Source organism: Eurosta solidaginis, chromosome 3 (assembly GCF_040869045.1).
Source record: "Eurosta solidaginis isolate ZX-2024a chromosome 3, ASM4086904v1, whole genome shotgun sequence".
Classification (NCBI taxonomy): Eukaryota; Metazoa; Arthropoda; class Insecta; order Diptera; family Tephritidae; genus Eurosta; species Eurosta solidaginis.
The window spans coordinates 198,215,393-198,242,295 of NC_090321.1; the positions used below are offsets into that span (position 1 = coordinate 198,215,393).

Genomic DNA, 26,903 nt, shown 5'->3' on the forward strand with positions numbered 1-26,903 from the left:
AGCTAAATAATCCAGTTTTTTTTTTTGAAACTGAGTCGAGAACTGTGCGTGTGAATGTGCGAATTTCACCGATCAGCTGTTAGTTGCGGTACTTGGTAAAATTTACTATGGTTCATACACTAATAAAACTTCTACGAAATATTTTGGTATAGTTTCAATAAGTTATAAACAATTGCCACGAAGCTGGAGCAAAATATATGTCTTTATTTCAAGCTAAAAATGTGATAACAACATTATACATATTTCTACGAGGCGTTATGGCCGAGCCACAATGACGTTTTTCATATAGATGCGTTCAACGCAATCTTATCCATGTTATTTTCATTTGGAATTAAATACAACATTCTTGGAGTACATTTGGTCTATGGAGACTTAGTCTGTTTGATCGGTAATAGTCTAGTTGAGGGGTCGACTGCTAATACGCTACCAAAAATATCGAGAGAGGTGTCAAACGACGCGTCTTGACATCAGTATTAATAATCCGAAGGCGGAAAATAAAAATTTTAACGCGTTCAAAAGATATTAACGAAAAACCGAAAAAAGACCCGCGGGTACCTCCGAAACCGGGGGTCGGATCCATAGTATTTTTGCGCAGAACACCTTTCTGCGTTGGCGGCCTTCGGCCGCGATTATAAAAAATAACCCTGGGCTACGCCATGCCAAGTCCGGGTGTGTGGTATAACCGTGGCTACCGCCACGGTGATGCACAATTTTTTTTGGGGGTACAAACACAACAACAACCACATGGAAATCGCCAACTTCAAATGCAAATATCTCCGGACAGAGATAAAATTTTTCTTTTCCGCCATCGGATTATTGTTCTCGAGATTAATACGCGTCGTTTGACACCTCTCTCGATATTTTAGGTAGCGTATTAGCAGTCGACCCCTCAACTAGACTATTACCGTTTGATCTAAAGATACAAAAAAAGGTAATAGAAATCCACAAAATCCTTTGGGTGCTGGTCCTAATCGCATACTTTATATAAAAGCGCATTGTTTCTTTGCCACAGTCGATTGGTTGAGGCTGCAACGGAAGGACGTGCATCCGCCATTTATATGCATTCTAAATGGGGTTAATGGGTTGCTCACGCCCCACGGCGCCCCCAGCTTCCACGGCCGCACCCACTCACAGCTACAATATCGGTAGCACAGCTGGGAGCAATGCCGAGCATCAGCCCCCGCCCACGTCTTCTTCCCCCCTCTTTTCCGGCAGCAATAGTGTAGGTCAGGGACACAGACTCTTAGTCCCTAGTAGCGACTCCCTACCACCGTTTGCCAGCACAGAATGTATATGTTTGCACCATCCGCCAAATGGCGGTGCAATATATTTGATCCCGACATCGGCCGCAGGGACAATATCCTGGAACGTCATAGCTTATCTGTCCGGTCAGGCGATTTATACCTAGAAATCATCAACATCAATTATATTTGCAATCAACAAAAAGTTGAAACCATTGTTTACTAAATAGTTTGGCAGCTTCAATAGAGCTTATGTAGCGAATAGAGTGGAAGGCAGTGGACTAGGCAGTCGAATGTCATATAATGAAGGAATTGATGTTCGGAGTTTTTTCAAAATATCCCCGAAATCCTGAATCACAAAAGGGAGAGTAGTTATGTACGAAAATGAAAAAATGTAGTTAGGTTTTGGTCCTTTTTTAGCAGGAGATTTTCATTTTAAAAATGTAATGTACAAACCCATGTTCATTCTATTACTATTTTAGCAGGAGATTTTCATTTTAAAAATGTAATATATAAACCAATGTTCCTTCTATTACTCATTTTATCAATGGAGCTTCACATGCACTTTATAAAAACGTGCTTTTTATTTTTACGAACTTATTACTCAATGAAAATAAATGAAACACGTATTAATGTAAGCATTAATCATGTTTCTTACTTCTTAAATGTTCTTCTTAAATATTATAAATGTGTTAAAAGTAGCAGGACTAAAATAATACTGAAAAATGTGATATGTCAAACTAATTTTATATAATAAAAATGATTTCATAAATTGCATGCATTTTATATATAAGCATTATTTTTTAAATTTTCGTTTTGTGCTGACTAAATTTTGCTTATGCATAACTTTCTTTGGCTATATAAGATAACAATTCCAGGGGCCATTTTCACCATCTTCGGTGAACGCTAACAAATACTTTATTTAAAAGAAATCGTTCAGTGATTCGTCAAATAAGGGTTACTTTAAAATAACGGACGTTAAAATGAAATACAACTATTTTTATAACATGAAGATAGATAGAAAATTTATTGGGGATTGCACTGCGACCATTGATCTATTGTACCCTCATCAGATTGCGTCGCGTTCCAGGAGGATATATTCCACCGTCTCTCCTGATCTATCACGAAATCGACATGAATACAAAATTATGTTTTTTATTTAGTTGAACGGCGATAGAAAATCGGGTTTTTTTCTAAAATGCAAGAAACTTCAAGAAGAACGTAAGTTTTATTATTATTTGTGTGTTGCTTTGACGTTGGCGTTGCTTTGCTTATGGATTGAAGCAATTAAAGCACGTGTGTTCAAAGTCAGATGTAGACGCAACGAAAATACCAAAACGACGCAAAAGTCACCTTAAGCGTATTTGCTTTAGGTGTTATTTATCAATATTAATTAAAAATTTTAGATCTCCTAAAAAGTTGAACTTAGGAAAGATACACAAGAGGCGTAGCTTCGTAGACGCCTGCAAAATATGGCATACAGCTAAGATCTCTCTACACCTCAAGATTGCTTATGCTGTGCCTAATACGCGTCTATGAAGATACGCCACGTGTCTATTTTCTCTTAGATTATATTTCAAAGACATTTTTTTTAACTTTTAACTTTGTTCATAATATTCATGTAGATGTCTACTACTATGGCAGTCGCTTGCATACTACTATTTCATTATTTAAAAAAAAATTAGTTCGGAAAATTGCAACCTTATCACGTGAATTCTCAAACACGGTTACCAAACAATGTTGTCATTTGGGACAAAATTTATCGAAAAAGGACCAGACCTCAAAAAAAAGGACCAAATTTTAGTTTTATTTTATTGGTATACAAACAATTCGGCATTCATATTTGTTGTAAAAAGCAAAAATTGTAGGATGTTTCAGGGGTGTCCTATATAAGATTTTAATAAAGGAGACACTTGGCTTTAGTTTAAACTGCACAAATAAAAATAAAGTGTACCTTTAGGTATCACATTTTAAAATTTTTAGGATAAGACTATGTCTTTCACCAATCAAACGTTGTGAACCTAGTTTTGCTTGACTGCAATGAAATAAAATGTATAGCGCAGTTAGGTTTTAGTAAGGAACGGTTAAAAAATTTGCGTTGTGGCAAACTCAATAAATCGTAAATGAAACTAAGCAATTGTATTAATGCTATTTTTATAGATGCTTTCATTTTCACTCACAGTTTAAACTTCATCAAAAATTAATGACAATGTGTATGTCCGAAGAATTCCATTGGAGTAAATTGAAAATTATATGTGGGTAATAGATTTGTGGCAATTTTTTTAGCAGTGTTTTGTTTCAGTGAAAAAGAAATAAAAGTACCGAAACCGTGCCGAAAAAGAACCAAAATTGAGAAAAAGGGACCAGCGGACCATATAGGGATGGAAGGGACCATTTTTGGTCCAAATAACAACCGTGTTCTCAAATGCAAGCTTCCACATCAAATACATATACATATAAGTACTTCGACATTACGAAATACATTGTCGCGTTGTGAGGCTAATGCGGCAGTTACTCACGAACGTACGTACCAAAAACGCGTCAGCTGACACGACCTATCTTACGAGTGTGCAATGTAAACGAAAACTCACCGACGTGCAACGCCCGTACGTACGTAGCCCGGAACGTAGAAATCAAAACAAATTTGATTTTTTCCTTAAGAACGTGTCAGCTGATCGCTCTCTCACTAGACAAAGTTGCCTAGTAAACTTTTGTGTTTTTGACCGTTTGCAGTTTTATGCAAAAACACCTAATCAATGTTTGAAAAATTGTGAAAATATTTCGAAATAATTATGTCAAAGTGCAGATTAAAAATATGTAATCAATTTATATTTATTTAATATTAATTCCAGCCTTTTACAACATCAAAAAATAAATTGGAAAAAGTTGATGTTTCCATAAGCATGCATGCAAAATGGTCAATGGCAACAGTGCTTATCTGTAAACAATACACACAAATATGTTATGTACATGTACACAGACGCACACATTGATTCCTACGGGCTTGAGGGTTCGCTCAAACGTGTTTCGTACGACAAACGTCCGTACGTACGGCACACGTCGGTGGGTAATTGCCGCTTAAGTATTTTTGCATAAAAGCTTTTTGACCACCACAATCACAGATTAAGTATAAAATTTCACAAAAATAATACATTTTTTCGAAAAATCACACAGAATATCCGCAGTCATTATTTACGAATTTAAAAACAATGAGAATGGCAAATACGAACGTGTATGAAATGTAATGTCAAAACGTATATGCACATGGTTGTATTTATATGCAGGAATATGCTTTAAACACGCATGAAATTATTAAAATAAAGTTCAAAAATAAATGATAAAAACTTTAATATAAATACAAAGACTCTTTTAATAACAACAAAAACGCCTTATATATTCAATATATATATCAATTGCTAAGGATTATCTCACTTTAAAATTTAAGCTAAATAATCCAGTTTTTTTTTTTGAAACTGAGTCGAGAACTGTGCGTGTGAATGTGCGAATTTCACCGATCAGCTGTTAGTTGCGGTACTTGGTAAAATTTACTATGGTTCATACACTAATAAAACTTCTACGAAATATTTTGGTATAGTTTCAATAAGTTATAAACAATTGCCACGAAGCTGGAGCAAAATATATGTCTTTATTTCAAGCTAAAAATGTGATAACAACATTATACATATTTCTACGAGGCGTTATGGCCGAGCCACAATGACGTTTTTCATATAGATGCGTTCAACGCAATCTTATCCATGTTATTTTCATTTGGAATTAAATACAACATTCTTGGAGTACATTTGGTCTATGGAGACTTAGTCTGTTTGATCGGTAATAGTCTAGTTGAGGGGTCGACTGCTAATACGCTACCAAAAATATCGAGAGAGGTGTCAAACGACGCGTCTTGACATCAGTATTAATAATCCGAAGGCGGAAAATAAAAATTTTAACGCGTTCAAAAGATATTAACGAAAAACCGAAAAAAGACCCGCGGGTACCTCCGAAACCGGGGGTCGGATCCATAGTATTTTTGCGCAGAACACCTTTCTGCGTTGGCGGCCTTCGGCCGCGATTATAAAAAATAACCCTGGGCTACGCCATGCCAAGTCCGGGTGTGTGGTATAACCGTGGCTACCGCCACGGTGATGCACAATTTTTTTTGGGGGTACAAACACAACAACAACCACATGGAAATCGCCAACTTCAAATGCAAATATCTCCGGACAGAGATAAAATTTTTCTTTTCCGCCATCGGATTATTGTTCTCGAGATTAATACGCGTCGTTTGACACCTCTCTCGATATTTTAGGTAGCGTATTAGCAGTCGACCCCTCAACTAGACTATTACCGTTTGATCTAAAGATACAAAAAAAGGTAATAGTCTAGTTGAGGGGTCGACTGCTAATACGCTACCAAAAATATCGAGAGAGGTGTCAAACGACGCGTCTTGACATCAGTATTAATAATCCGAAGGCGGAGAATAAAAATTTTAACTCATTCAAAAGATATTAACGAAAAACCGAAAAAGACCCGTAGGTACCTCCGAAACCGGGGGTAGGATCCATAGTATTTTTGTGCAGAACACCTTTCTGAGTTGTCGACCTTCGGCTGCGCTTATAAAAAATAACCCTGGGCTACGCCAATCAAAGTCCGGGTGTGTGGTATAACCGTGGCTACCGCCACGGTGATGCACAATTTTTTTGGTGGGTACAAACACAACAACAACCAGATGAAAATCACCAACTTCGACTGCAAATATCTCCGGACAGAGATACAATTTTTCTTTTCCACCTTCGGATTATTGTTCTGGATATTATTACGCGTCTTTTGACACCTCTCTCGATATTTTTGGTAGCGTATTAGTAGTCGACCCCTCAACTAGACTATTACCAAACTGGCAATACAAAGTTATGGTCACACCCAGTTCGCTGTGGCAGAGTACCTTTTATAGTGTGGAAATGGAGAAAGTTTTCCGTAACTGATTGTTTTTGTAATAGCAAATACATATGTACATATCGATTCTATCTGCTTTGAACGCACATAATATTCCTTTACAATATCAAAATAATAATTAAGGTACTGTTCAAGTTAGTTTGATGCATCAATGTGGCTGGTGACTGCCCCGCACACTTAAGTTGAGTTACCTATTAATATAAAGACGAATTCGTTAGTAACATTTTAAAAGTGTTATCATGATGGCATATTCGGGACACATAATGACGTTAGCCAACAGCATTATTGGCGTGGGAATTCTAGCGATGCCGTTTTGTTTTCAAAAGGTAAGCATACACAGTTTTACATTTTATTGCAAGTTTCTTGCAATTTCAAGTTCCTCACTGAAGGAGGGGGCTGGCTGACCTAGAAGGTTTAACATCTAATCGTTATCGCTATGGTCGGGCTAGTGCTATTTTTCGGAACGTACCGGATAAAAATACAGCAGAAGAAAGAAGCTCAGGAAATTTTAAAAACTTCTTGCTTCTGAATATGCGCTACAGTTTTATTTTTTATCTTTTTCCCTTGTAATTTCCTAAATAATAACAACAGTTGAATCAAGCTGGTCTTGAAATATCACTTGGTATCGAAATAAGAAACCCGGAAGCATGGAAACTTTAAAAATAGAGCGTTAGATCGTCCATTAAATGGTACACACACACGTTTGTTCATGAATCAATTGCAAACAATTCAACATGCTTAAGCTTATTAGCACATAAGGTGTTTAAAATCAAATAGTAACATGTGCAATTTAGGCCCGGTGTTTCAGTACAAGTTCAACTCAGTTTGTCAGTTATACTACACTTAAACTTATTCTGCAATTTAAGCTGAGCTTAAGCGGCTGATCTGCCAGGGTTAAACTATAGTTAACCTATCAGTTTTTTGCGTTCGTTCAAAATGGCGTCGAATATACCCAACAAGCATTTCGGATTTAGTACCATTAGAGCTCATGTTGATAACTAGGCATACTTCTAAAATCTCAAGAGTTGATTCGAAACAGTGTCTCAACTCGAGTACTCAGCAAAAGAGGGAAGTTATAATGTATAAAGCAAAAAATGCTTGTAAGTTGAAAAAGTTTAATTGGGCTCAAATGTAAAATTCCATACTACAGTATTTTCAAGAAAATAAAATGAAATATATATAATTTAAAAAATAAATAAATGTGAGGCGCGATAGCCTCCGAAGAGATTTTAGGCCGAGCTTATCTTCCAATTTGCGTCATGCTCCTTTTAATTTTTCCTACAAATTGGCGGGACGGGACCTACTTGTTTTATTCCGACTCCGAACGGCAACTGCAAGGCAGATGAGTTTTCACTGAGAGCTTTTCATGGCAGAAATACACTCGGAATGCTTGCCAAACACTGCCGAGGGGCGATCCCGCTTAGAAAAATTGTCTACTAATTGAAAAACCTTGTTTCTAAAATTTTGATGATCTTCGGTGTGGTAGGTAGAGCACGGTACCATCACACAATGGCGGCCGCCTATATAATTTATTTTTGATTAATTATGCTTCATTACTGCTATCAACCAGGTGTTTATTTCTCACAATAAACAGGTGTTGGTTTTGGTGGTAGCACCTTGACGATTTTTTTCAACTACACCTCAACTGGATATGCAATGTAGAATATCAACTGGAGAAATGTGTTGAATATTCATTTGAGAACTGTACATTTCTCAAAATTTCTCGAAATTAGGATAATAATTGGAAAATATTAATGACGTTGGAGATCAACTCGAAAACTTTTAATTTTACAAAATTTTTCAAAGGTTGGATTGTGATTGGAACATGTTGTTGGATATCAACTCCGGAACTAGATATATGTGGGGTTCAAAAAGGATTAACACGCTCTTTTCTTTAAAATTACGTCAAGTTGTTTGTATTTCGTTTATTTCGGTTTTACAATTAACATTTCAAGTTCGTATTGTTTTGCGTTGTACGCTACTATTTTAAGTTACATAGACACGTTTAGTTCATATTTACACATGTTTTAGTTCAAATTTATTTATTTAGTTAAACATTTTTACTTTGCACTTATGCTTTGGCATATACAAAAAAGAAGTTATTTTTACTTGCCGTGGCGCGTCCGATTCACTACTCAACTTCATATGAACTGTCCTCAAGCGCAAACTATGACTTTGAAATTTGTCTATTCGCTATTTTAAAAGTTCCGTTATCCCTTTGTTGCTTGTTTGCATTTTATCTTATTTACTCATGTTTCTGCTGTTAGTCCGTTGTCCGCCTGCAGTCGCTTTATGACATACAGTGTTGTAAAATGTCTTAATTACTTTAAGGCTCCCACATCCGGCCATCCTGAGTTTAGTTCGCCTCGAACGATGGGTCGAATGCCTTCATGTACTCCGCTACCGTTGTACTACGTCTTGGACCCTCGTGGTCTCCTACCTTCTCCACTTCGTATCTACCGTGATTCAATTTCTTGGTAACTCTATATGGTCCTAAGTACTTTGGTTTCAGTTTTAACCCTGTGCCGAACTGGGTACGCTTGATGGCTACCAGTTGGCCTAGTTTATACTCTATTTCCCGTTTTCGTTTAGCGTTAAAATTTCTCTTGTTTTCTTCTTGAATCTTCTCTATGTTCTCTTTTGCCGTCTGTCGGACTTCATAACGTTCACTATCTATCTCTTCGACTCTAAGTTCTTCTAACATTTCCCTAAGTTCTGGTACATCCGCAACCCTCATTTCTAACCCCGTTAGGATTCTAAAGGGTGAGAATTTTGTGGTTCTGGGAGGAGTATTATTTATAGCGCGTTGTACTCTATCTACATGTTTGTACCAGGACTTTGGATCGTCGACGCAGAGTTTAGTTAGCATTGGCAAAATAACTCTATGAATCCTCTCGACTTGACCGTTACCTCTAGGGACACCTGTGGCTATGTTTAAAAGTTGTATATCTTCGCTTACGCAATATTCCCTGAAGGAATTTGACGTAAACGCGGTACCCCTGTCAGAAATAATACGTTTCGGATTGCCGAAAACTGACGACTGCCCTTTTAGTATGTTGATCACCGATTCTGCGCCCGTGTTCTTCGTCGGATAAAGCCATGTGAACTTTGAGAACGCGTCGATTACAACAAATAGGTAATTGTATTGCTTGTTTGTCGTTTCCATTGGCCCTAAGTGGTCTACATGATAAGTACCCAATGGTTGGTCCTCCTTATTGATCGGAGTCAGAAATCCCTCTTTTTTCCCCGCCTTCGCTTCCGAGACAATACATTCCATGCACGATCTAACAAACTTTGCTACCTTCTTTGACAACTGTGGCATGTAATACTTTTTCTCGATTGCTTCTTGAGTTTTTTTGTTAGAAAAATGTCCCTGGTTATGCGCGGTTCGTATAATTTCGTCCTCCATCTGAGATGGGATAACCACTAACGTCTTAACTGGATCCTTGAATAAAATGTCATTGTATAGGTAATAATCTTCGTAAGGACCTGTTTCTAGTACTTTCCTAACTGCCTTAATCCAATCATCGTCCATCTGAGCTAACTTCAACCGATGACTTAATGTATCCTCCAATAGCAAGCACGACATTTTACTTCTCACGGGTACATAACTTTTAACTAAAGACCTAATTTTTGCCTCTTGGAGTGCATCTAAGTGCGCCAGATCTAACTCTTTCTCTCTTTCTTGGCTTTCCGCCGTGCATATATTTCCAAATTCATTAAAAAGTTCGAACGTCTCTTCTTTTCTACCAACAACTGACTTAGTGTCCGTAGCTAATTTGTTATCAACGGCTGACTGTCCACCAGCAACTGCACTACTTCTTTCTATTGTTATTGGCTCACAACTCGCGGACACAGTTCCCCGTTTTCTAAATTGCACTTCATCATTCTTTATTACTATGTCCACCCATTTCAAAACGTCATTGCCAATAATAACACCGAATCTGGAATCTCTCTCGCGAACAACATGAAAGTTAATAACAACTGCGGAGTCATCAAACTCTACTTCGGTCTTAAACCCACCTAAAGTTATCAAGGCACTATCGGCTATACCGAATAGTTGATGCTTTTCGTTGGTTAACTCGAATTCGCCTAATGATACCAACACGTCATATCTAATCAAGCATAAATCACATCCTGTATCTATGAGTGCTGAATGTACGAAGCTCCGAATTTTAATGTCTTTAAAATAAGTCCGCCCCGTGATACGGTTCTGCTTTTTGTACTCATCATGGTTGCATTAAGCGATTCTGCCTTCAACTCCTTTTTGGGGTTTTTACAATTCGACGCTATATGACCCAGTTGACCGCATTTAAAACAAGTGACTGTAGCCTGGGGACAATTACGCAAAATGTGGTTTGTTTCACCGCACCGAAAACAGCGTTTATCTTGTTGGTGTTGCGCTTGTTTTGGTAACTTCCCAGATTGTTCGCTTGATTTAACTGCAGCTGCTCGGCTACCTCCCCGGATTTTCTCGTAAACTCTTATTTGTTCTTTTAACTCGTTTATGTTTCTTGCCAGGTAGAGATTTGCCTTGTTGGACCTCGTATCTGGCAAGCCATCTATAAAATATTCGATTATGCTAACATCATCTAAATCAATCATTTTCCCTATTTCCATGAGGTTGTACAAGTACTCTTTGTAATCTTCGTTATACTGTTTTCGCCTATTGCGCAACATACGATGCACTTCATTCGCAGATACTGCTGAACCAAATTCTTCTTTTAACGATTTTTTCAAAGAGTCCCAGTCTTTTATACCTTTTTGGCACTGAACAAACATCTTAGCACCACCTTTTAGCAATTGCTTTGCATAAATAAATTTTTGCAATTCATTCCACTGCACTGCTGCAGCATTCTCCTCAAAAATTTCTAACCCCTTTTCTATTGATGCTTGGCCTGAACCTGAAAAACAAGACAAAGAATCTTCGATGTCACGAAGTGTGAAGGGTGTTCTAGTTGTTTCACGCACCCCAACGGCAACGGAGTGTACAGAGGAAGCATTCTCGAAGACTTCGTCTTCGTCATCGCTAAGCTCAATTCCATAATGCTCCATAAGTCTGTCTTGAAGGACTACCTTACGACCACTTGTGGAAAGCCCTAGTTCAGTGAGTTTGCTTTTCAAATTACTTACGGTCAACCCTAATATTTCATCTCTATCCATTGTGCCACGGTAAGCTTTATAACTTTTTTTTTGGTATCTACCTTGTTATAATGTATTGAAATGGATATTCTTATTTTTTGCAAAAATTAGTACTAATAGCAATTCTACAATACAATCGAGTTAGTATATAAACTTATACTTATCGTTAGTTTGTCTCGACAGTGTTCAGCTTTCTCATTTGTAAGTGCGGCATCGGCTCGTATCAACAACTGCAACTTAGTAGGTGTAAAGTTTCTTCCATCAACTGCAACATAGGTTCGCCAAATATTATCAATCATCGGAATCGTAGATTTACTGCTGGGCTACTTCGACTTATTCGCCCATGTCAGTACAGTAACACATCAACGGTTGGGCTTTTACTTAGTCGCCCACAACAACAACATTTAAGTTTTACTGCTTGGCTACTCGACTTGTTCACCAACAACAGTACAGTAACACATCAACGGTGGGGCTTTTACTTAGTCGCCCACAACAACAACATTTAAGTTTTACTGCTTGGCTACTCGACTTGTTCACCAACAACACTACAGTAACACATCAACAGTGGGGCTTTTACTTAGTCGCCCACAACAACAACATTTAAGTTTTACTGCTTGGCTACTCAACTTGTTCGCCAGCAGCAGTATAGCAACACTTCAAGGTTCGTGTTCCGTTGTTCATTAAACGGACGCCGCAAAGCGACAAAATTTATTATTTCTTTTTCACGCAAAATATGAGCGATGAGCATAACGGCTTTTCAACGATAGGGTTTTGCATATAGGCACCCCAATGTATAACTGTTCTATCGTATGACTTCAATTAAACCCGATATGAATTTTTGGTACAGTTTTATGCAGATATTGCTGCATTTCTAGCACTGAATTTTTCACAACGATCTGTGACAAGCTTTTTTTTTTTTGTATGTACGTGTGTGGCTTAACGGCTTTAGCACAAATAATCGGACGGCGCATGAAATAAGTTTTTATGAAAAAAAATTTCCGCACTTCTGACACCATTTGTGGGGTTCAAAAAGGATTAACACGCTCTTTTCTTTAAAATTACGTCAAGTTGTTTGTATTTCGTTTATTTCGGTTTTACAATTAACATTTCAAGTTCGTATTGTTTTGCGTTGTACGCTACTATTTTAAGTTACATAGACACGTTTAGTTCACATTTACACATGTTTTAGTTCAAATTTATTTATTTAGTTAAACATTTTTACTTTGCACTTATGCTTTGGCATATACAAAAAAGAAGTTATTTTTACTTGCCGTGGCGCGTCCGATTCACTACTCAACTTCATATGAACTGTCCTCAAGCGCAAACTATGACTTTGAAATTTGTCTATTCGCTATTTTAAAAGTTCCGTTATCCCTTTGTTGCTTGTTTGCATTTTATCTTATTTACTCATGTTTCTGCTGTTAGTCCGTTGTCCGCCTGCAGTCGCTTTATGACATACAGTGTTGTAAAATGTCTTAATTACTTTAAGGCTCCCACATATATATTTCACTTGAGATTTTTTTTTTCCATGTTTGTTGTGTAAACAAAATTCAGCTGTTACCGTATCTACAAATTATCTAGATAATAAATAAAATAATTTAAAATAAATTTTAAGTTAAACGGTTTTTTGAAAACAATACTTATGAAGTAATAATAATACTAAAAGCTAGAAAATAATTAGATAGGTCCTAGGTACACGTCATCACACTCCTCATAAATCTAGGGCATTGATCAGTCAATTAAATAAAAGCGTTTGGCGCGTGAAATTTCTAAAAATGTTAGGCGTAGCATAACCTGATTAAGGTTCAGTTGGTCTTATATATGATTATCAATAGAAATTTGACGCGTCCAACGCTTTTATTTCATTGTCTGATCAACGCCCTAGATTGATGAGGAGTGTGATGACGATTACCTAGGGCCTACCTAATTATTTTCTAGCTTTTAGTAGTATTATTACTTCATGTAAGTATTGTTTTAAATAAAACCGTTTAACTTAAAAAATTTTTTTTTATTATTTTATTTTCAAGTTTTTATTCTTTATTTAATTGCCTATTATTTCTCATTCTATTTGGTTCATTTAGTGACTCATTACTACACGGATTCTTTCCTGACAATTGGTTACAATCTAAGTCCTCAATACATAATCCTTCCAAAGACTACTCGACTCTGCGCCACGTATGTATGCTTGTCCCTCCTCGAACTACAAAATATTTTGATGTCACTTCTACCTGACTGTATGTAATATTTGTTCCAAATATGAGCCAAATCGGACCACAAATTCCATTTTTTTGAACACTTCGATCCTTGCGCCACCTAGCGGCGATTTTTTCATAGGTCGTTTTCTATTCATGTATGTATTATGTGTTCCAAATATGAACCAAATCGAACCACAAATCCGATTTTTTGAAATATTTCGATCCATGCGCCACTTAGCGGCGATTTTTTTCTTATTATTGCATTGTCATCGGGTTCTGAACTATACTCCAAGTTTCAAGCTTGTATCTTATCGGGAAGTTACTTAAATTTCAATTACAAAATTCGTCCACAACGGCCGTGCAGGCGTGCGACCGACCTGTCAAGTCAAGCTAAATAAAACCGTTTAAAAACCAATGTTGCCGCACGAAAAAAAATACCCCAAAGGCAGCCTTAAACTGTGACTGAAAAACCGCTCAGTAGTTTATCTGGAGTTTAAATTTGACTAGAGTTTGAGCAAACTTAGTTTAAGCTTAGCTTAAACAACTACTGAAAAACCGGGCCTTAATGACAAATAACCATATGTGCTTAATGAAGCGCGGTAAGATAAGATCGAGAACTATGATAAATTTTTCATAGAGCAAAACAATAACTAGTTGTCGGTATACACTTTATTATCTAATATTGAATTGTCAACTCAGAAAGCACTTACATTTAGAAGCAAATACATCTTTATTGACCACAACAGGGCGGTAGGACAGAATTATTTTAGAATACCTATGCAGATAGTAAAACTTTTAAGTACCTCACTTAAAAAAAAACAGTTTTCTGTGTAAAGTAATATTTACAGAAGTCTGACAATTTCCATCGGGATTGACAGTATATGGTCCCAAGACTCAACATTTATCTATGTAAACCAATCGTTGAGGTCGGCTATTTGAGAAGAAAGAGATTGCTAGTGTAAAAAAATATAGCGGCAGAGGTTTTACAGCAACAATTTACTTAATATAAAAAAAACTTTGGTTTATCAGAACTTTATTTTAAACAGCTCTGGCTAATACTAGAAACGTTTGGACAAACATGAAATACTCCCAGGCGCATGATAAAACCCGACACAGATTGTTCTGACTTCTATCTTCCTGCCTTTCCTCTGTCTAACCTTCTTCCTCTCTTATTTTCTCCCTTCTGCATTTTCTAGTTTATCCTAATCGGCTCATCCAATTACCCTATCCTTTTCATCCATCCGTAAATCCTGCCGCGTTTCCTCTTACTCTTTCCCGTATTCTTAATCTTCCTGTTAACCTCTTTTTACTACTTTGTTTCAACCCATTACCCTTATTTTTACTCTCACTCCCATCTACCACTTGTTCTCTTTCCTTTTTTCCCTCAAACTTCCCCTATTTTTTTCTTCTCTTCTCCTCTGTTTTTCTTTCACATCCCCGTTTCCAAGGTGGAAAATTTTTGTTAATTTAAATTTTTTCTTGTCACACTTATGCTTCTACAGTCACAAACATTTAGTAGGCTGTTTTTTTAAACTCTCTTGACTCGAATTTTGTAATTGAAATTTAAGTAAGTAATTTAAGTAACTTGGAATATAGTTCAGAACACTATGACAATGCAATAAAAGCAAAAAACTCCGCCAGGTGGTGCAAAGATCGAGATATTCAAAAAAACGTATTCGTCGTCCGATTTGCCTCATATATTGAACATATACTACATACATGAATAGAAAGCGACCTATGAAAAAAATGCCGCCAGGTGGCGCAAGGATCGATGTCGATTTGGCTTATTGAACAAATATTACATACATATGTACATTAGGGTGGGTCAAATTTATTGTTGAAAAGGCACACCCAGTTTCTGAATGTATGGGTCATACTGAGTAATATTGTTCATGGGACCATATTTCTGAAATGAATTTCGAGCCGCACTAATTTTGTTAGACAATTTTATATCCCGGTATAACGGTTGGCGGCCTCCGTGGTGTGATGGTAACGTGCTCCGCCTATCACACCGTATGCCCTGGGTTCAACTCCCGGGCAAAGCAACATCAAAATTTTAGAAATAAGATTTTTCAATTAGAAGAAAATTTTTCTAAGCGGGGTCGCCCCTCGGCAGTGTCTGGCAAGCGCTCCGATTGTATTTCTGCCATGAAAAGCTCTCAGTGAAAACTCATCTGCCTTGCAGATGCCGTTCGGAGTCGGCATAAAACATGTAGGTCCCGTCCGGCCAATTTGTAGGGAAAAATCAAAAGAGGAGCACGACGCAAATTGGAAGAGAAGCTCGGCCTTAGATCTCTTCGGAGGTTATCGCGCCTTACATTTATTTTATTTAATTTTATATCCCAATCTGAATAGTGGCTCTCACAAATAAAATATATGAAAATTGAGTTAATCTGTTTACAATAAGACGAGTGATATATATTTCTATAATTCTTTTATTTTTCCATCAAAAACACAAATTTTATCAAACTGCTAACGGCTACTGCATAGAAGTATTAACTTAGGAATTACACAGGCAACCAATCTTAGACCAAGTCTAAAGACCCAGGTCTATTTGGCGTCATTTGTAATTAAAAACAAAAAAAAAAAATTCAGTCATTTAATCTCTTTTATACACTTCATGAAATATTTATATGAACGGGGACTTTTACAATTATCACCGGGCTTTGCATGCGTTTCATTTATGGGCTCATAAAATGGCCATATTTCACTTATTTTTTTACTATAATTTGCTCTCATCTTTCACTCGGTATTAAAACGGATTTTTAGTATATTAATACAACCAAATTTTCGCAGCCAACCTGATCAAAACGTCGTTTATAAAAATATCAATTCAAAATAACGTTGCCTGAAAGAGCAAACTAGCGAAAAATAAACACAACCGAGTGAAGAAATATCCCTTCACGAAGAAATATCGCTATTGGCGAAATGCTGCCAAAATGCCAATCACTGATATATTTGGATATTTGGATAGCAATAGCTATCACTATAGATATTTTCCATTCGCGGCGATGCAATCACCGATAGTGAAATATCGTGAAATAACTCGGTACAAAACGGGTTGTGCTGAATAGCGGAGACACGCATGTTGGTCATAGCTTTGTAAACATTATTTAAAATTTGAAAAATGATTGTGAAATATTTTTAATATCAATTACAATCATAAAAATTTGTGTTCAAAGTCAACAAAAAGTTCCTCAATAAGAAAAAAGAGAGTTATAACAGAACTAATAGAGAGACTCGAGACCGTAGAGCTAACAAGAAACAGCAAGTTGGTATCTTTTGACATAAAAGATTTATACCCATCTATACCACTATCGGAGACTTTGGACATAGTTAGCTCAACAATAGTTCATAACACAAAAAACAAAGTGAAAAGTATGCAAATCACAAATACGATAAGAACCACTTTACGTCAAAACTATTTTCAATTCAACAATAAAATATATAGACAAACAAACGGTCTTCGAATGGGAAGCCCCACATCAGCAATTCTTATGGAAGTGTTCATGCAAAATCTGGAAGAAAAGTACATACAGGAGCTGAAGTCCAAATTAGGCGAGTCATTTTATGCTAGATACGTGGATGACATAATATGCGTTTTAACTACTAATAACGAAGAGTTTGTACTGGAGTACCTCAACAAGCAGCACGGAAATATAAAATTTACAATGGCAACCGAAAAAGACGGAGGAATCAACTATCTAGACCTCACGATAAATATTGATAAAGAAGCCAAAATATTTAACTATGACATATATAGAAAGTCAACGGCCACCGACACAATACCTCAAATCACCCTCAACAGCATAAAAATGCAGCATTAAGGCACTTGGTACATAGTGTAACGAATTTGCTTGCAAATCCTCTTATTTGCAATCCTCTGCTAAGTTCGAATCACTAAACTGTTGAATAAATAACTCCAATTTGTAATAATGCAAAATGGCCTTTATTAAAGTACTTCACAATAACAAACTGTGCAACGAATAGCTTGCTTAATAACCACACTGATTGATAGCTCAATGAAACTCTACTATTCAAAATAACACTGCTATTGCTCGCTAGATATCGTCTTAATCAAACTGCTTGACAACTCAAATCAAACTGAATTACTTCTTACTCGCTTGCTCCGCTTTTATAGTTTACGCTGCATACTTCTAGGCTCTTCGATTTCCAGAACTTACTAGTTGTTTCGGCTACAAAATCGCCAGCCACAACTACGTGCACAAATTATTGCTCTCTCTTGTGACAACTCAGTATATAGTTCTCATATATTTTCTACTTGTTTACAATTGTCTACTTTTTAGCTCTTCTCAGATGTACATATGTGAGTTTGTAGTTTACAGTCTCCCGCACACACATAAGCGTATAAGTAAATTCATCTGTGTGTGACATCTCATCTCTCGCTGCCTTATATGTAAATGTTGCTCGTCGGAATGTGTACATATATGTAGACGCAATTATTGATTCGTTTATGTAGATACATAATGATTGAATTATTGATGTGAATTCACGTCACTGCTTAGCATCGGCCTGGAGATGGCAGCACTCCTTAGTTTTGCTAATATTCGTAACAATAGACTTGAAAGAACACCTCTTACACAAGAGGCATATAAGAGAGAACTTGAGGTCATATATAATATCGCTGCAAACAACGGATATAAAAAAGCACTAGTAGATAAGCTCAGAAGGACAAATGGAGAACCAAAAAGAAATAATGAAAAGGAAAATAATAGCTGGACGACTATGACATATACTGGAAAAGCAACATATAAATTGGCAAACTTCTTTAAAAAATACAACATTAACACAGCATTCAAAACATCGAACAATCTAGGGCGAAAACTAAGAACTAACATTAACTCAGAGGATCCGTTTAGCAGCCACGGCGTATACAAGCTTACCTGCGGATGCCAGCATAGTTACATAGGACAAACAGGACGGCAAATAAGAACGAGGTTCAGAGAACATATTAGAGACTACAACAAAAAAATACGGAATCCAAACATTATACCCGAGTCTAACTTCGCGAATCACATGGTCGAGAATGAATGTTCCCCAGCAAACATCAATAAAACAGTTAGGGTTCTTCACATACAGGAAAAGGGCCGACGTCTCATCGTACTCGAAAACATGGAAATCCACAAATCGATTAGTAAACCACCCTCGGTTCTGAATGAACACACAGCACATACACATAACTAAATATACACAAGCATCAATTTGACAATACCTGCTCATATACCTACGAACTATAAATACAGGACAAACGACAACAACAGATCAGAACGAAAATCGACACTGATGATGGCACAACGCCGAAACCGGTTTGTCTCAAAACCAAATTTGACAAGGGATGACGGAAAATCGTTCCAATATACATCATTTATCCACCCTGTCGGAAAATCAACCAAACAAGAAGTCAGTTATTCTTTACTTTAACTGACAACTGCTAAAACTCAGGTGGACAACGGAAAAGTTTTATTACCGCCAAAAGATATTTCAAAAAACCGAAATATGGCCACGGAGCGCTCCAAAACGGGGGTGATATCCATAGTATTTTGCGCAGAACACCTTTCTATATTGGTGGCCGTCGGGCGCGCTTATAAAAAATTATGGTAAAAGTCTAGTTGAGGGGTCGACTGCTAATACGCGTCAAAAAATATCGAGAGAGGTGTCAAAAGACGCGTATTAACCTTGACAACAATAATCCGAAGGCGGAAAAGAAAAATTGTATCTCTCTCCGGAGATATTTGCAGTTGAAGTTGGCGATTTTCATGTGGTTGTTGTAATGTTCTACGTACCCACAAAAAAAAATTATGAACATTAGTGTTTTGCGTGGATATAGTTTTGGTCTCCAAACCGGTGTTGAACCCACCCAGGGTAATCTGCGCAAAAATACTATGGATTCCACCCACACATAACATACACATAATACATACAAGAATAAGAAGCGACCTATGAAAAAAAATCGCCGCCAGGTGGCGCAAGGATCGAGATATTCACAAAAATCGTATTTATTGTCCGATTTGGCTCATATTTGGAACACATAATACATACAAGAATAGAAAGCGAACTATGAAAAAAATCGCCGCTAGGTGGCGCAAAGATCGAGATATTCAAAAATATCATATTTGTGGTCCGATTTGGTCCATATGTGGAACACATAATACATACATGAATAGAAAGCGACCTATGATGTCCGATTTGGCTCATATTTGGAACAAATATTACATACAGTCCGGTAGAAGTGACATCAAAATATTTTGGAGTTGGAGGAGGGACAAGCACAAGTGGCGCAGGGTCGAGTAAAGTATTTGGAAGGATTATGTATTGAGGACTCATATTGTAACAAATTGTCAGGATATAGTCCTTGTAATAATGAGTCACTAAATGAACTAAATAGAATAAGAAATAATATAGGCAATAAAGACTAAAAACTTGAAAATAAAATAATTTAAAAAAAAGTTTTTAAGTTAAACGGTTTTATTGAAAACAATACTTACATGAAGTAATAATAATACTAAAAGCTAGAAAATAATTAGGTAGGTCCTAGGTACTAGTCATCACACTCCTCATCAATCTAAGGCGTTGATCAGACAATTAAATAAAAGCGTTGGACGCGTCAAATTTCTATTGATAGTCAAATGAAACTTTTTTCAAGTCAAATGAAACCATACTACTAAGGTAATTGTCAATATATTTATATCGTACTTTATAACGCTAAGTATTTATCAAATTTTTCTTTAAGACAAATATTTCTAATTAGCCACATTGAAGGCAAAATTTTTGCTTAAATTTTCTTTGTGAATTTAAGCTGCAGTTAAGGTCGGCTTAGTTTAGCCTTGCCTTTTGATCGTTTCAATATTTAATAGATAAAGTAGCAGGGTTATACGCTAGGCAACTTATATACTACAGTTTAACCACCCACTTAAAATAAGCACCTATATTTTTTACTTGTATCTACTCCTCTTATATATAAAGCACATTCTTCTTCTACATATACTTCGTTAATAACGTAGGAATAAAGCAACGTAGAGAACAAATAGAAGGAACCAAAGAGCGTGATGTGAGCGTATTTCCTATTCACTGTCTGACACCAACTAACACATCGGTTGAATCCTCTGTATTATGGTTTTCTCTTTGACCAACGTCTTACCAAACAACATAGAACGATAGCAAGGTATTGAGAGAAACATTACTTTTACCAACTATATAGTAGAGCATGTGGACTGTGGAGAGATCTTTTTTAACTATGCTGAAAAACATAACGGTAAAAAGTGATATTATCTACTCTATGGCGTAGTTACATTGCACTTCATTCGTTTGGGCCTTTGAAAACATATATTTGTTTTTATTCCATTATTTTTCATTGTATATTGTATTTAAATGTAATACTTAGAATATATATATTAGAATGGGTCGATTTATTAACCGATTTCGCGCCATCGATTTTTCGATAGGATTTGGGGTCAGGAAAAAAAGTTTCACTACGCATACCCAAACAAATAATTTTCGAGCCTGCGAAATTTCATTTTTTTTTTTACTTTTTTTGACTTTGATTTTTAAGGGTTTTTTCATGACCTACTAAAAAAAATTTCGGAGATTAAGTTTCCTTTAAACTATTCTGATCGATTTCGTTTTAGTGCGAATAAAAATAAAGTTTATTCAACCTTACGGCCCAACGTTTCGCCAAATTTCCTTGGCATCATCAGGGGCGTAATATTTTTAGATGTGGCGGTTGACAAAATTACAAATGAAAACTAATGAAAATGCTATATATAAGACCAATTGAACCCTAATCAGGTTATGCTACGCCTAACATTTTTAGAAATTTCACGCGCCCAACGCTTTTATTTAATTGTTTGATCAACGCCCTAGATTGATGAGGAGTGTGATGACGATTACCTAGGGCCTACCTAATTATTTTCTAGCTTTTAGTATTATTATTACTTCATGTAAATATTGTTTTCAATAAACCCGTTTAACTTAAAATTTTTTTAAACTATTTTATTATTTATTTATTTATTTAAAGTCGACGCAAACACAAAGCGGTCGACTAATTATTGTAATAGATATGTAAATACAGAGCCATCCTTAAAATGAAAAAGTTTAAAAGAGGTACATAGAAAATTAGTATGTTATAAAAATTTGACATCGCATTGCATACTTTTTTATATTTAAGTGTGCCCAGTGGGGGGCCATCGTGAGATCAGAAGGGAGCTTACGCGAGGTGCTGTTAAAGGAGCCGGATGCCCAGTAGGGGGAACACGCGAAAGAAAAATAAAATTAAAATATCAGGCTAAACCTAAGAGTGTGGCAGTATGTAAAGCGGCAAACGAACATTCAAGGCTAATGCAGTTGTACAAATCATTGTTACGTGAGCACCAACGACGCAAGTGTCTATTTCTAGCAAAATTTTGCCGGCATAGAGGTAAATAAAAAGGCACAAAATGTCTGGAGGCCCTAACAGGAACAGCAAAATTTTGTTGACTGACTAGGTCAGAGGAGTCAATCACGCTGATGATGAGCTTATGAATGAACATAACGCCGAGTAAAGCTCTACGATTTTCTAGAGCTGGCAAATTAATTAAAATAAGCCTATTTCTATGGTGGAAGACGCATACTTGATTCCCAGTAATGCAAAAATTAAAAACTGTCTTTGGACCGACTCAATCCGATTTATATGGCTTTTATACTCGAGAATGGGACGTACCAGCGAGATATAAAGGACCTTGGATGTCCCTGGAAATAAATAAAACTTTCGATTTCGGCTTTTGGATTTGTGATCCTGGGACCAGGGGCGTCTTTTGACACTATATCAACAATTAAATTAATATTTTTTTAAAAATTATAGAAGTATAAAAATTTATTAAATCAAAAATTTTTATTTACAAAACTAATGCGATTACAAAATATTTAAAATGTAAAGTATAAAATACAAAGTTAATAATTTTATAACAAATAAAAACACTGGCCCGTAATCATAGTCGAAATAAAATGAAATAGAGTGGTTTAAACATGGTTCTAAATTAAATATCATTTTAAGTCTGTTATAGTCCACTTAAACACTATTTTATCCCAAAAAAAAATGTATTTTAAATTTAAAATGACATGAGCCCGATTTTAATTTTTAAAAATAGATTTTAAGTTGGTGGTCTGCTGTCAAAAATTGCGAGAAATTAAACAATTTGCTATTTAAACGCGATCAACTTAAATGGAGGTGAAAAAAGGCTTCCCCGACAAATATATGTACGTGAGGAGCTAATTTATTACACCTAGAATGCGTATTAATATGTTTGTGATGAAAACTACACAATCTTAAAATGTGCGATGGTTACTTGGCTCCACATATGCGAAATCTTTAATTAAGACTTCCGCATTCAATGATATTTGTAAGTTTTGATATTTTAGTATCTTTAGAGGAAAAAGTAGCATCCTATACTGATTTTGGCATTAAATTTAGAAATAAATATTCAATGGAAGGTATTATTTACCACGGGCGTCGATTTTAATTCATGTAAAAAAATTTCGGGACAGGTGTCAAATGATGCGTTTTAATTTCGGAAGGCAGCAAAGTAATACTTGTACTCTGTGTACTTTCATGTGGTTGATGTAATTTTGGTGATATTGTTGTACACAGAAAAGAATTAACTAAAAAGGCGTTATGCGCTGATACAATTGTCACCAGTTTCGCGGCCGTTTGAGGGTAATTATTTGGTTTTTGTAAATATCTATTAATAAATGAACAATTACCTATTTCCGACTTTTAATTATTGAATTACATTACAGAATTCTTGAATTAAATTCTGCTGGCATTTCCTTTTGTGTCTTCTATTCCCCTTTACATTTGCCAATTCCTCTTAAAAGAAAGCGTGAAATAAAACACGGAATACAACAAGAATTAGCAACAAAAATTTTAAGAACTGCTTATTTTCAAATGTAAAAGAGACTTACACTTTGCAGGTCCATGTACAATGGCTCAACATTCTAGGTCACTTCTTCCCTATGGAAAACTATACTAAACTCCCTTTATTTATGCTGACTTTACGTAGACAAACCTAAATTTGATTTAACCTCATTATCATTGAATGTACTGCATACTTATTAGTATCGAGGTTAGAGATATCCCTATTCGGTTTCGGGTATATTAAATTAAACGGCTTTAACGGTTAGGGCCACCTAACATTTAAGATTTGCATCAGTTTGGCCGTCACATCTGTTTTAAGGAAAACAACTCTTCCTTACAACATTCTTACAAACTATATAAAATATTCAACATAAATACGAGTGTATGAGTGGATGGCCTTGTTGCTTCCTTTGCTTTAAGGAGCCCAAATCGGCATTAACTTTACTTTATAGTTAATTTTATTAACCAATAATAAAAGCTTATTTTTAAAAACGTTTTTTTTTTTCTTTAATTTTATTTATACGTGGAGTCAAGTAACCACGGTTGTAAGGAACAGGGTGAAGTTTTAAAATTTCTAAAAAATTTCTTCATAGCGCGAATCAATACCTTTTTTTCATGCGGATACCCTGTCCATTTTAGGTGAAAACTGTGTTTAATATGTCTATGACAGACCAAAACTTTAAATCCCATTTTTAATTTAGGCAAGATTTTAACTAAAGAGTACTTTAGTCAGCGACTATGATTAAGGGCCACTATATGTACTCCCCCTCCAAAAAAACAAAAAAAAAAAAAAAATTTAACAGATAATTATTAATTAAGATTAAAAGTCTGTGTTTGTGAATCTGTGTTTGTTAGTGTTTGCTGGTTTGAGTAAGTCTATTGAAAAAGTTTTAACAGTGTTTCCGTATTGAATTTTAAATGTTTTATGATGTTTAGAGATACCTTTGAAAGGTCCTTCATATGATGCTTCTAAATTAGATTTACGAAGAACTTTAACAAAAACATATTCACAACTTTCTAAATTTTTTGGAACAAAACAGTTTTCTTCATTATGATGAACAACTTTTGAACGAATAAGTGAAAAATATTCTCTTAACTTGTGAAGAGTTTCATTAGAAAAATTATTTTCATTATTATTGTTGGAAACAATGAATTCTCCAGGTACTCTAAGTGTTTGTCAGTAAACAAGTTCAGTAGAAGATCACTTTAAATCTTCTTTAATGGAAGTTCGTAAGCCAAGAAGAATAAATGGTAAAAATTCAGACCAATGAACAGAATTATTTGATGCTATAATTGCTGCTTTTAAAGTTCTGTGAAATCTCTCAATCATGCCGTTTGCTTTGGGATGATAGGGAGATGTGTGAATTTAATGAGAATGAGTTAATTCTGTAAAAAACTTTGAAGTAAATTGTGAACCTTGGTCTACTGTAATATTTAATGGAATACCGAATCGCGGTATGTAATTTTGAATAAAATTTGTTGCTATAGTATTTGTTGAAATATCTCTAAGTGGATAATCTTCTGTCCAAAGTGAGTATCTGTCAATAATTGTTAAAATGTAACGATTTTCGAGTGGTCATGGTTTATTAACAATTGTTTTTGTTTTTATCGGCCGATTGATAAATGATTCAAGGTTCGATTCCATCTCAAGGCCAGAACAATAATTTTTTTCTGCTGATAATTATTGTTATTTTTTAATTTTTCTAAATTTGAAAAATTGGTATTTTTTTGTTTTTGGAATAGTAAGTAGAAAATTTTTCAGACAACCTGCCATAGCTGCGCAGATAGATCCATTTCGAAGGGTGCTAAGCCTTCATCATCAGTACGCTATTAGGCACGCTGCCCTAACAATTTAGCTATACAGCGGTGGTTTGTTTGACTGGCAAATTGCTACTTCTATTCCTTTTTTACCAACTATATTTATTCAGTGTTGCGCCATCTGTTGCAAATCACTGATAATGCTGGATTTGTTTATTGTCAATTACTTTGTTTGACATTCCCAAGTGCTCATGGTTTATTAACAATTGTTTTTGTTTTTATCGGCCTATTGATAAATGATTCAAGGTTCGGTTCGAGTTCAAGACCAGCACCCTTCGAAATGGATCTATCTGCGCAGCTATGGCAGGTTGTCTGAAAAATTTTCTACTTACTATTCCAAAAACCAAATACAATTTTAAAAATTTAGACAAATGGAAAAAAAATAACAATAATTATCATTAGAAAAAAATTATTGTTCTGGCCTTGAGCTCGAATCGAACCTTGTAACGATTTTCATTTGAAACTGGAAGAGGACCAACAATATCCATATGGATATGTTCAAAACGACCATATGGTATTTGAATTTTTTCAATAGGAGATTTAGTATATCTTGAAATTTTGGATTTCTGACAACTAATGCAAAAAAAGTCCAGTCGTTAATTGCTTTACACATGTTGGGCCAAACATTTTTTGATTGAATGAGGCGTCTTGTAGTACGAATGCTTGGCCGTGAAAGACAATGAATTTTTTTAAAAATAATTTTTCTCATAGAAGCGGAACGTACGGACGAAAAGATTTTTGAGAAATATCACACCAAATGTTTAAATTAATAATTGGAATGTTAATTTCTTTTAAATTATTTTTAGAATTTGAATTAGAAATGAGATCTTGTAAATTATCGTCAGTTAGTTGTTCTTTATGTAAAGTCTGTAAATCGATATCTTGTGTAGAAATTGAATTAATTTCTGGAATACGGGAAAGTGTATAGGCAACTATGTTGTCTTTTCTGCGTATGTATTGTATATCATTTGTAAATTGAGCAATATAATCAAGATGACGTAGTTGACGAGGAGATCTATCCACTTTAGAATTTAGAACATGAGTTAAAGGTTTGTGATCAGTATAAATTATAAAAGTTCTACCTTCAAGAAAATGTTTAAAATGCTTAACCGAATTATAGATTGCCAAAAGTTTACGATTAAATGTTGAATAATTTATTTCTGTTGGAGCTAGTTTTCTTGAAAAATAAGCTAATGGTTCTAATATATTATTGCTAGTTTGTTGTAAAACTGCTCCAAAAGCAACATTTGATGCATCTATAGCTAATTATAATGTACCATTTTTGTCGAAACTGCTTTCACCTTGACCTAAAAGCGCTAACCATTAGAGGTCTGTTTCGGTAATATTTTGAAACTATTTGTAAATAAGTAAATTATTTTTGCAAGACGATTTTTAGGACCACTCGGGCCTATTTCAGGATAATTTGACACTTTTTCGAAATTTGGACATTTCAAGACTGTTTGGATTGTTTTCCTATCAATACGACATTGTTTCCGAGACAATTTCGAAACAGGTTTGGTATTGTTCTCGGCAAAATTTTTAAAAGGTTTTCGGTCATTTCAAGACAATTTGGTGCTGTTCCGATATCAATTCGGGGCATGTGCTGATCAATACGGAATCTTTCCGGGATCATTCGCGAAATTT

At 35.5% G+C, this 26,903-nt stretch overlaps 1 protein-coding gene across 13 annotated transcripts in view; it reads left to right on the forward strand.

The window, feature by feature from the left end:
• LOC137244871 (putative sodium-coupled neutral amino acid transporter 10) overlaps positions 1-26,903 on the forward strand; it is a 121,213-nt gene that overhangs the window by 84,786 nt on the left and 9,524 nt on the right. Inside the window, exons 1-2 of one of the 13 annotated variants that reach the window (XM_067774532.1) lie at positions 4,786-5,072; positions 6,239-6,520. The exons of 2 other annotated variants lie outside the window; for them this stretch is intronic. In XM_067774532.1, coding sequence (XP_067630633.1) covers positions 6,434-6,520 — 87 coding nt within the window. In that variant the 5' untranslated portion in view covers positions 4,786-5,072; positions 6,239-6,433. Of the gene's footprint in view, positions 1-4,785; positions 5,073-6,165; positions 6,521-21,747; positions 21,912-26,903 lie in introns of those variants that run through there. 10 more of the 13 variants (XM_067774534.1, XM_067774536.1, XM_067774537.1 and 7 more) reach the window with 10 other exon arrangements.